A 12,071-nucleotide genomic window follows, 5' to 3' on the forward strand; every position below is an offset into this window, starting at 1 on the left:
TCTTAATTTTTTTGAGGATGTAACTAGACAGACTTGCATTTATATGGCACCTTTCACGACCACCGGATATCTCAAAGCGCTTTATAGCCAATGAAGTACTTTTGGAGTGTAGTCACTTGTAATGTGGGAATCGCGGCAGCCAATTTGCGCGCAGCAAGCTCCCACAAACAGCAATATGATAATGACATAGGTAAAAAAAGGGATGAGTTCCTACGAAATGAATTTAAGGAGCTAGGAGCTAAATTAAAAAGTAGGACCTCAAAAGTAGTAATCTCGGGATTGCTACCAGTGCCACGTGCTAGTCAGAGTAGGAATCGCAGGATAGCTCAGATGAATACGTGGCTTGAGCAATGGTGCAGCAGGGAGGGATTCAAATTCCTGGGGCATTGGAACCGGTTCTGGGGGAGGTGGGACCAGTGCAATCCGGACGGTCTGCACCTGGGCAGAATCGGAACCAATGTCCTCGGGGGAGTGTTTGCTAGTGCTGTTGGGGAGGAGTTAAACTAATATGGCAGGGGGATGGGAACCAATGCAGGGAGATAGAGGGAAACAAAAAGGAGGCAAAAACAAAAGACAGAAAGGAGATGAGGAAAAGTGGAGGGCAGAGAAACCCAAGGCAAAGAACAAAAAGGGCCATTGTACAGCAAAATTCTAAAAGGACAGAGGGTGTTAAAAAAACAAGCCTAAAGGCTTTGTGTCTTAATGCAAGGAGTATCCGCAATAAGGTGGATGAATTAACTGTGCAAATAGATGTTAACAAATATGATGTGATTGGGATTACGGAGACGTGGCTCCAGGATGAGCAGGGCTGGGAACTCAACATCCAGGGGTATTCAACATTCAGGAAGGATAGAATAAAAGGAAAAGGAGGTGGGGTAGCATTGCTGGTTAAGGAGGAGATTAAGGCAATAGTTAGGAAGGACATTAGCTTGGATGATGTGGAATCTATATGGGTAGAGCTGCAGAACACCAAAGGGCAAAAAACGTTAGTGGGAGTTGTGTACAGACCTCCAAACAGTAGTAGTGATGTTGGGGAGGGCATCAAACAGGAAATTAGGGGTGCGTGCAATAAAGGTGCAGCAGTTATAATGGGTGACTTTAATATGCACATAGATTGGGCTAACCAAACTGGAAGCAGTACGGTGGAGGAGGATTTTCTGGAGTGCATAAGGGATGGTTTTTTAGACCAATATGTCGAGGAACCAACTAGGGGGAGGCCATCTTAGACTGGGTGTTATGTAATGAGAGAGGATTAATTAGCAATCTCGTTGTGCGAGGCCCCTTGGGGAAGAGTGACCATAATATGGTGGAATTCTGCATTGGGATGGAGAATGAAACAGTTAATTCAGAGACCATGGTTCAGAACTTAAAGAAGGCTAACTTTGAAGGTATGAGGCGTGAATTGGCTGGGATGGATTGGCGAATGATACTTAAGGGGTTGACTGTGGATGGGCAATGGCAGACATTTAGAGACCGCATGGATGAACTACAACAATTGTACATTCCTGTCTGGCATAGAAATAAAAAAGGGAAGGTGGCTCAACCGTGGCTATCAAGGGAAATCAGGGATAGTATTAAAGCCAAGGAAGTGGCATACAAATTGGCCAGAAATAGCAGCGAACCTGGGGACTGGGAGAAATTTAGAACTCAGCAGAGGAGGACAAAGGGTTTGATTAGGGCAGGGAAAATGGAGTATGAGAAGAAGCTTGCAGGGAACATTAAGACGGATTGCAAAAGTTTCTATAGATATGTAAAGAGAAAAAGGTTAGTAAAGACAAACGTAGGTCCCCTGCAGTCAGAATCAGGGGAAGTCATAACGGGGAACAAAGAAATGGCGGACCAATTGAACAAGTACTTTGGTTCGGTATTCACGAAGGAGGACACGAACAACCTTCCAGTTATAAAAGGGGTCGGGGGTCTAGTAAGGAGGAGGAACTGAGGGAAATCCTTATTAGCCGGGAAATTGTGTTGGGGAAATTGATGGGATTGAAGGCCGATAAATCCCCAGGGCCTGATGGACTGCATCCCAGAGTACTTAAGGAGGTGGCCTTGGAAATAGTGGATGCGTTGACAGTCATTTTCCAATATTCCATTGACTCTGGATCAGTTCCTATGGAGTGGAGGGTAGCCAATGTAACCCCACTTTTTAAAAAAGGAGGGAGAGAGAAAACAGGGAATTATAGACCGGTCAGCCTGACATCGGTAGTGGGTAAAATGATGGAATCAATTATTAAGGATGTCATAGCAGTGCATTTGGAAAGAGGTGACATGATGGGTCCAAGTCAGCATGGATTTGTGAAAGGGAAATCATGCTTGACAAATCTTCTGGAATTTTTTGAGGATGTTTCCAGTAGAGTGGATAAGGGAGAACCAGTTGATGTGGTATATTTGGACTTTCAGAAGGCGTTCGACAAGGTCCCACACAAGAGATTGATGTGCAAAGTTAGAGCACATGGGATTGGGGGTAGTGTACTGACATGGATTGAGAACTGGTTGTCAGACAGGAAGCAAAGAGTAGGAGTAAATGGGTACTTTTCAGAATGGCAGGCAGTGACTAGTGGGGTACCGCAAGGTTCTGTGCTGGGGCCCCAGCTGTTTACACTGTACATTAATGATTTAGATGAGGGGATTAAATGTAGTATCTCCAAATTTGCGGATGACACGAAGTTGGGTGGCAGTGTGAGCTGCGAGGAGGATGCTGTGAGGCTGCAGAGCAACTTGGATAGGTTAGGTGAGTGGGTAAATGCATGGCAGATGAAGTATAATGTGGATAAATGTGAGGTTATCCACTTTGGTGGTAAAAACAGAGAGACAGACTATTATCTGAATGGTGACAGATTAGGAAAAGGGGAGGTGCAAAGAGACCTGGGTGTCATGGTACATCAGTCATTGAAGGTTGGCATGCAGGTGCAGCAGGCGGTTAAGAAAGCAAATGGCATGTTGGCCTTCATAGCAAGGGGATTTGAGTACAGGGGCAGGGAGGTGTTGCTACAGTTGTACAGGGCATTGGTGAGGCCACACCTGGAGTATTGTGTACAGTTTTGGTCTCCTAACCTGAGGAAGGACATTCTTGCTATTGAGGGAGTGCAGCGAAGGTTCACCAGACTGATTCCCGGGATGGCGGGACTGACCTATCAAGAAAGACTGGATCAACTGGGCTTGTATTCACTGGAGTTCAGAAGAATGAGAGGGGACCTCATAGAAACGTTTCAAATTCTGATGGGTTTAGACAGGTTAGATGCAGGAAGAATGTTCCCAATGTTGGGGAAGTCCAGAACCAGAGGTCACAGTCTAAGGATAAGGGGTAAGCCATTTAGGACCGAGATGCGGAGGAACTTCTTCACCCAGAGAGTGGTGAACCTGTGGAATTCTCTACCACAGAAAGTTGTTGAGGCCAATTCACTAAATATATTCAAAAAGGAGTTAGATGAGGTCCTTACTACTAGGGGGATCAAGGGGTATGGCGAGAAAGCAGGAATGGGGTACTGAAGTTGAATGTTCAGCCATGAACTCATTGAATGGCGGTGCAGGCTAGAAGGGCCGAATGGCCTACTCCTGCACCTATTTTCTATGTTTCTATCTGTTTGTGATGTTGGGGATAAATATTGGCCAGGACACCGGGGATAACTTCCCTGCTTTTCTTCGAATTGGGGATCTTTTGCGTCTACCTGAGCGAGCAGACGGTACCTCGTTTAGCATCTCCTCCGAAAGACTAGCAAGGTGGATAAAGTGGATGTAGTATTTTTGGATTTCCAAAAGGCACTCGATAAGGTGCCACATAAAAGGTTGTTACGCCAGGTAAGGGCTCATGGGATTAGAGGTAATGTTAGCTTGGATAGAAGATTGGTTAAAGGACAGAAAACAGAGTAGGGATAAACGGGTCATTTTCTGCTTGACAGTCTGCAACTAATGGGATGCCGCAAGGATCAGTGATTGGGCCTCAGCTATTTACAATCTATATTAATGACTTAGATGAAGGAACCAAGTACAATGCAAAGCTAGGTGTGGAGGACACATAAAAGAGCCTGCAATATCGACAGGTTAGTGAGTGGCCAATAAGGTGGCACATGGAATGAAATGTGAGGTTGTTCACTTTGGTAGGAAGAATAGATCAAAAGTATTTTTAAATGGTGAGAAACTATTTAAATGTTGGTGTTCAGAAAGATTTAGGTGTCCTTGTACACAAAACACAGAAAGCTAAGATGCAGGTACAGCAAGCGATTTGGAAGGCAAATAGTATGTTACCTGTAGTGCAAGGGAGTTGGAGTACTAAGAGTAAGGAAGCCTTACTACAATTGTACAGGGCTTTGGTGAGACCACAGCTGGAGTACTGTGCACAGTTTTAATTTCCTTCTCTGAGAAAGAACATACATTCCTTAGAGGCAGTCCATGGTTGTGCCGCCAGTAGATGGTGCTAGGGCACTTTATTTACAAAATATGACAAACTACTGCCTTAAAAATATGGGTTGTACCTTCATTCCTCTGCTCTTCTCCCCACCCCGCAATCCAACTACAGTGGTTATGTTGAACTCGGTCTTGCTAATATGATATCCTTCTCTCTCCTCCACCTTTCAACCTCTTCTGAGAACAGTTTCTTTTTCTCTAGTTTATTGATGTCACGATAGTTAGAGATTTCTTCCATTGCTCATCCGAAGCTGCAAATTCACCATTCTACTCAAGACTTTCTCTCCCTGCTTTCTCACTCTGTTGACATAAAAAGTCTTTGCCGAGTCTTCTATTTCAACTTGTCCTTTCCGAGGACTTCCGAACATTGGAACTCCTGAATTCCCTCAGTCTTTCCTCTGTCTTACAATCTTCACTGTTCAAAACCCAAAATTGGTGTCTCCCACTCACTGTTTCTTGAATCACCTCATCATCTTTTCTGCACTTTTCAACTTTTGATATCTTGCACTGTGGTCCTTGGCTCTTTGTCCAGGTTTGTCAGTTTAAAAATCTGACTAGTGCTGGGCAGAGACGAGCCAGAGTGAGGATCCGCTATTTATTTGGTCACCAATTTTGGGGGTTTTCTTTGTCTTTCCAGGTGCGTTGTGTGGACAGGTGATGAGCGGGTGTTTTACTATAATCCGACAACCCGTCTGTCAATGTGGGATCGGCCAGATGAGCTGGTTGGAAGAGCCGACGTCGACAAAATTATCCAGGAACCTCCTCACAAAAAGTCTTATGAGAATGAAAAGAAACCCGGTGAGCAATCCTAATTAGTGTATCGACTATTACTGTAGCATTAGCTCTGACACAAACACCAGTTTTTACTGCTTTGCTTTGATGCTTGAAATGGCAATTTGAATTATTCCTCCAGTCACAGCGTGCTTAAAGGCATGACTGCAAGAGCTTCAATAACTTTTGTATGGGTTTTTTAATTAAATATCAAATATTCTAAAATGGTGGTGAGTGCCCTCTGAAGAACTTAGTGACTGTTTTTTGTGGCTCTGGTTAACCAGTGTTGTTAATTGGTCACTGCTTGCCAGTCTTGAATGAGTGAAGTAAATTTTTGATTTGAAGTGATTAGTGAACTTTAAATACCTAAACATAACAGTTTTTATTACAAATTAGTAAGTTCTGACTCTCCCATTGGCGATTTATTCCCTTTCATGAACATGTACACTCATGTAAAGGCACAAATTCACATCAATTTAAATTAAAACACCGGCTTCTCTAAGCAGTGGCAATTGTTAAAGGTATGAATTCACTAAGTTTAACATAAATTGCTTTATGCAAGGACTTGATAGTTTAACTGCAATTAACCTTTTGATTTAATTTTGAACAAATCAAACTTATATAAATGGAACAGACAAGTTGTCTCTTGATTTTCAATTTGAAACATTTTCATTTTTATTTAGTGAAAGAGGAAACTGAGCCTCTGGATGATGAATATGATGATGAACCAATTAAAGCAAAGAAGCGAAAGTGAGTAGCATAAAGGCTGAAAATTCAGCTATATTCCTTGTGTAGGAAGTCATCGGACGATATACTGTTTCTCACTTTATTTATATAGTTAGTGTATAATGTATTAAAAGCAGTTGATTGTTTGAATATATCTACATATAATTTTAAACAGTCCTACATAAGATAACTCCAGTCGTGTTCCTTCCTGAAAGCACTAGCTCAGGCTAGGGTATAGCTCTTTGAGTGCCAGCTGCCCTCCAGTACCTCGCCCGAATGGCCATTCTTCACATGTGAGCGCTGGGTAGATGGCAGTAGCTTTCTCTGGTCCCGTACATGCCTATGTTTTATAACTGTTGAACTGCTGTAAATAGCAAGAGCAAAAATTGATGTGTCCTGTTGAAGTTTGTCTCTTTTTTTGATATTTAAAACTATTGCAGGAAGGATGATCCCAAAGATCCAGAGTCTGAGAAGGAGGCAGCTATGGAAGCCGAGATCAAAGCAGCCCGGGAGAGGGCAATAGTTCCACTGGAGTCTCGCATGAAACAGTTTCGAGATATGCTGCTCGAGAGAGGGGTAAGGACTAATGTGGGTTGTCTCTTTTGTACAAGACTTGGAAAATAAGGATATTTAAGATTTATAGTGACAAAAGTACCCTTTTGATTGCTATGGTCAGTGATTAGATTCTTGTCCAAAGGTGAATTGATGAGCCATTTCTATTTGGTTAGCAGTGAAATCTGATCTGTTGTTCCTCCATTGTTATGTTTTGAGTTGCATACCTACGAGGTGTTGGGTGAAATCTGTGCTCCAAGTTGCATAAACCTAGTTTTCTAATGTAAGAACATCCAGAAAGTTAGATTATTTCAAATGAATTGAGATAATTTCAGAGTTGATATTTGTAGCTGTTTCTGCATCATGATATTTATTTGTGGGCAGGGTGGAGGTGTGCAATAATATTTTCGCTAATCCCACTGAGGGATGTTGGTGTGGCAAATAGGTGCACCGTCCCCTTTGAAGCACATTGTGCATTCACGTCAATTGCTGTTAATGTTCAGAGTAAAGCGCTCTCTACTGTCTCCCAACAATGCACATTAGCCAAGTCACAGAACACTAACTAAAAAAATGTTCCTGCTTCTCTCACCAACCATACCTTGCAATATCTGAGTGAGATTACTGGTTATGGTTATTGTGGACTTGGGCCTACCAGAAATTGGACCGAGACTGGGTAAACTTATTTTGCTTAAAATCCTCACAGTACTAAGTAGAGGAGACTTCCATCTCGTTGTCGGGTTCTGCCTGATGTGATAACCCACATATTCTGAGCTATCTGCCGCATCTTTTGAACCTTGGTTTAAACCTGATTCTATTCAGGTACATAGAGTGGCTGTTTGAATCTTTCATGCCCTGTTTGTGTTGAATTGTTAGGAGTGACTTGGTATCCCACTTTATGAAAACTATTTGTACATTATTCCTATTTGGGCCTTCACCCTAATTTACGTTGGTGCAATTAAATATTGTTTAAGTCTTTATGATTGAGTTTATTCCTTCAGCAAAAAAATGCATTCCTTTCACTTCTGAGTTAATGAACTGTCAGCCCCGATTGTAGATTACCTATATTGGATTTGGCTTTCTTAAAAGGCATACCTTAGGAGGCAACAGACTTTTTACCCAATGTCGTTTTCCAATTCTATTCGGGTCAGGAAATTATCCTCCAGATTTATGCACTGCCACACAAATTAGAACTAAACCTATGGGCCCAAGTATTGGAGCAACTAGTTTTTTTTTTGGAGTATCTTAAAAATCGCAATTCTCCCCATTTAGTTTGCTCCAGTTTAAGTGAGTTAGTTCAGTTTCTTTTTAGTTCAGTTTTTTTCAAAAGGAGGCGTTACCAGCCACTTACGCCTGTTTTGGCCATTTAAGCAAGTTTAGCCAGCGAAAAGTTTCTCCAAACTAACCTAGGCCACTTTTGTACGCTCAGAAAAACCTTGCGGAGATTTAAGAAATCAGCGCAGGTAGCCAGAGATGGGGGTGGGGGAGGGAAGTTAGAGGATTTTCCAAAGCACGAAACACCTTCACAACAACATTAAAGAAGCATAAGTACATTTAAAGCACTAAGCACTAAACAAAGCAGTACATTTAAAGCACCAAGCACTAAACAAAGCACAAAAATAAGCATTCAATAACAAAAAATACGAGGAAGCTGAGAGGACCTACACCAAGGCTTACAAAGCACAAAAAGTAATAAGCAATTAATTAACAAATAAAAAATAGAAGGACTCTAAAGCACCAAGACCAAAGTAATAAGCAATCACAAATAAAAAAAAATAGAAATCCTACCTTTTATGTGAAGGGAAGGCAGTGGGCGCCGATGAGGGAGCCCATTCAGCCAGGGCTAGGGGCAGTAAAACACACACCGGGAGGCTAGGCTCAACGTGGCAACGGTGAAGGGGGTGGGGGGAGAGGAGGGGGGTGGGGCGGGGGAAGTGGAAGTACCCTCTTGATCAAATGGCTACAGATCGTCTGGAGCCTGCCCCTTGGACTTCAGTATCCTGAGGATCTTGTTCCCAGTAACAAAACGCACTTGGGCAACACCATGGGAATGCCTTAAGATCACACCAATCTGCGATGGGATCATGCCCTTCTTTGCCAGCTTGTAAATCTGATCTTTTACATCAGGCACTGTTCCCTCGCAGGTCGCGGCGGGAAGCCCATTCGGCCAGGGCTAGGGGAGGCGTGCTTCTGCCCCTCCCACACAGCCTGCGGAGATTCAGGAGCGAGGAGCTACTGCACATGCGTACGCATGTGCGGAGGTCCTGGCACTGTTTTCAGCATCAGGACTCTGCTCTGCCCCCCCCCTGGATGTGGTTCGCTACGCCGAGGCCAAAGACGTCCTGAGGAGCGGGGAGAATACCTAGGTAAGTTTTGGGCGCGGTTTTTGTTTTAAAAAGTCACCGCACCTCACGGAGGTGCGCCGTTCTAAGCGTGGGGGCAAAATTGGTCCCATTGTTTCCACCATTTGGATACTTGTGGAGCCGTAAGGTTTTGCATGGCTCAGAGTAATTGTGACACTCATTCAGTTCTTATGGTGGACTGACTCAAGGCAGATGCGGGTGGTAAAGCACGCTCGGCGAATGGGAGGCTAGATGTGACCTGAATCCTGCAGATAAGGTGATGGTCTGTGTAAGGGTCATTCGAACCGTTCCATAGCTGCTGCTTGTGTGTCTTAATCGGGCCCAATTTGGTAGCATATGCATTGCACACATGGAGCAGTCCTCCTACATTTGCTTTACGTATTTATATATATTTCACTGAAGCGTGTGCTTTTGGCAGATTGGTCCGGACATCTGGTTTTATGATCTTTTCATGAGTTCCTCATCCCACATTTGTATTTTAGATTTCTGAACTCCCCACAAAGGCTCCTGAGTCCATACCTTTCTTCCTCTGTAAAGCGCCTTGAGGTGTTTTTTTTTAAAGTTAAAGGCACCATATAAATGCGAGTTGTTCTCGTTATGCTCCCTTGGTGTGTGGAGGATGTGGAATGAAGAGGTGTTTACTTTCCTTCAAACATTACGTGCCCACCATACACACACTACAATCCCACCCATCTGTTCCCCCAAGTCTTGCAGGAGGAGTAAGTGCTCGGTGATTAACTTCAGCTTAGCTGCAAGTCAAAACATACAGGTAAAGTGGCACAGATCTTGGAACTTATACAAGTGAAAGTAGAAGACTGTATGTTGCACCATCTATCTGCAATGTCGTGATGACATTTTCATGGCCATACTCAGCATGTGGTTTCCCTAATCAGATAAGCTACTCATCTGCACTGTGGAGGGTGTATGTCATTTGAAGAAAGATGATCCTACCTGGTAGGTAATTTTTATTTTTCCACCGTTCTTTTTCTCTCTCTCTCTCTCTCTCTCTCTCTCTCTCTCTCTCTCTCTCTCTCCCCTTCCCTCTCCCTACCCCCCCATACAGTTGGACTGTGGTCACATGGATGCCAGCAGCCTTTCAATACCTCACCCAAGTTATTAATATGTGAGCCGACAGTGAGTGCTAACAATCTGTTTATGGCATCACAGCTGATCCTAATCCTGTGTTCACCCAGCTTGGCAGTGGGAATCACTGGATAGCAATGGGGAGCAGGGACCCTGGCAGATATTTTTCACTCCCTCGCCTAGGCGTGCAGAAGCCAATTTTAGCAATCCAAATGTTGCCTCCATCAGATCAATGCATAGCATGGGACTGAACCTGGTATTAGTGCAAAGGTGTTCAACCTATGGTCCGACAGCCAATTGCAACCCCTGAGCGCTGCCAAGACAACCTTTTGAAGCCCAGGCAATTCGGTCCTCATGTTCGTTTCATATTTTCTGGTTTATCCTGTTTGAATTTTGTGATCTTGGAGGTTTGGCAAAGGCTATTTTTGTAATGCTGTTGCCTCCTTGTGGATGAGAATTTAACATCAAGATCTGTTGGTAATTGCAATTTGAGATGCAATAAACTTTGCATATGGCCCCTGAGACGTCATGCTGTGTAACTGACTAAAGCGTGGACTCTCCCGTCTCACTGCAACATCAGAGCAATACCTTTAACACGAGGTCATTAGGGAGCCAACGTTCTGTGGTGGGTTAAGAGTACAATATACTCATTTTAAAAATTAAATAGTTTTACGTACTTGTTTATAAAAAAAATAGTAGTATAAAAGTGTTGTGATTTTTATGGATGGCAGTAACCCAGTATAAGCGATTTATTTTACTCCTGTTTCCTGGGTTATACACCTAATGGCAGATTCCTTTCTAACCTATTAATTCCTCCCTCCCAGCATCTTTCATTATTTTCCCAACATCTTGCACTTACTGGTTTCATAGTATGACTTGAACTTCAGGCACTTCCTTGTCCAAAGGATTTCTTTTATTTATGCACTGTGGCATAAAAAAAGCTAACAAAACTTGAAATCAAAAGATTAAACTTCAAGGATTTGCCTCTGTGGGAGCCCCCGCTGCAGTCATTTTAAATGTCACCCGGTGGTAGATCTTTTAATGAGAGACTCGTTGACTGATATCTTAATTGTTCAGTAGAATTCGAGGCCAATTAGTGGGAAAATTGTCAGCATCCCACTGTTGCTTGTCGTTCCTAATAGAGATGGGAGCTGCAGATATTTAGGGTGAAATTGTGGAGATGATTGGATTGATCTTAGGATGCATTCTGTTTGGTTTGATCATTTCAAGAAAAGAAAAAACCTATCCAACCTCCACTCCCTTTCCTTCTCTGCTGAAAGCCTTGACTACTGCCTGAAAGCTGCGATACAGTCCAACAGGCACTGGCAACCTTCTGATAGGTCATTCATGTGAGCCTTTATGGTGAGCGTTGCCAGGCTATTTAACCGTGAAGTGCATCACTGGCACTCCAATCCTGTTCTGCGAACTTCCACTTAAAGATATTTTTCAGCAGGGGTCACTGGATAAGGAGCAGGAACCATTACTTGTTTTTTTTTTTCCCCACCTCAACCTGGGGTTGCAGTGGGTAAGGGAAGTGCTTCAGTTGCCATTGTGATTAAAATCAATAATGCAGACCAGAAATTAAACTTGGAACATGGTGGTTGGTGCTTCACCTGGAGGCTCCTTCACTTTATAAACTTAGGACATCAGAGAAGCTTGGTTTTGTCTGCTTTCTTTTAGTCATAGATTTTATACATCAGTAGAAGTGCAGGGGAGCTTTTGATTTCTCTAGCATTTCGGTCCCGTTTAACGTGACTTCCTCTCTGCTGGTCTCCGGCCCTGAATTGTTTCGGATGAATTCAGCTCAGTTGCTTTTTGTTTCTCTCTTCTCCTTTAGGTCTCTGCATTCTCCACTTGGGAGAAGGAACTCCATAAGATTGTTTTTGATCCCAGATATCTCCTCCTGAATCCAAAGGAAAGAAAACAGGTAACAGCAGGACTATGAGCTGCATTGTTGGGGGTGGCGGGGCTGGGACAGAAACATATCCAGCGACATGTTGGTAATTTTTGTAAGTGTATTGTTTTGCTGCATTTCATAAGAACATAAGAAATAGGAGCAGAGATTAGGCCATTTGACCCCTCGAGCCTGCTCTGCCATTTAATAAGATCATGGCTGATCTGATCATGGACTCGGCTCCACTTCCCTGCCCACTCCCCATAACCCTTTATTCACTT

At 43.3% G+C, this 12,071-nt stretch overlaps 1 protein-coding gene across 10 annotated transcripts in view; it reads left to right on the forward strand.

Annotated features, from left to right (window-relative positions):
* Window positions 1–12,071, forward strand: part of tcerg1b (transcription elongation regulator 1b (CA150)) — a 119,932-nt gene that overhangs the window by 81,208 nt on the left and 26,653 nt on the right. For all 10 annotated transcript variants that reach the window (XM_070878604.1, XM_070878596.1, XM_070878597.1 and 7 more), the window contains 4 exons: window positions 5,042–5,202; window positions 5,859–5,925; window positions 6,342–6,477; window positions 11,734–11,823. In XM_070878604.1, the coding sequence (XP_070734705.1) occupies window positions 5,042–5,202; window positions 5,859–5,925; window positions 6,342–6,477; window positions 11,734–11,823 (454 nt within the window). The remainder of the gene's footprint in view (window positions 1–5,041; window positions 5,203–5,858; window positions 5,926–6,341; window positions 6,478–11,733; window positions 11,824–12,071) is intronic.

This window comes from Pristiophorus japonicus, chromosome 4 (assembly GCF_044704955.1).
Source record: "Pristiophorus japonicus isolate sPriJap1 chromosome 4, sPriJap1.hap1, whole genome shotgun sequence".
Lineage (NCBI taxonomy): Eukaryota > Metazoa > Chordata > Chondrichthyes > Pristiophoridae > Pristiophorus > Pristiophorus japonicus.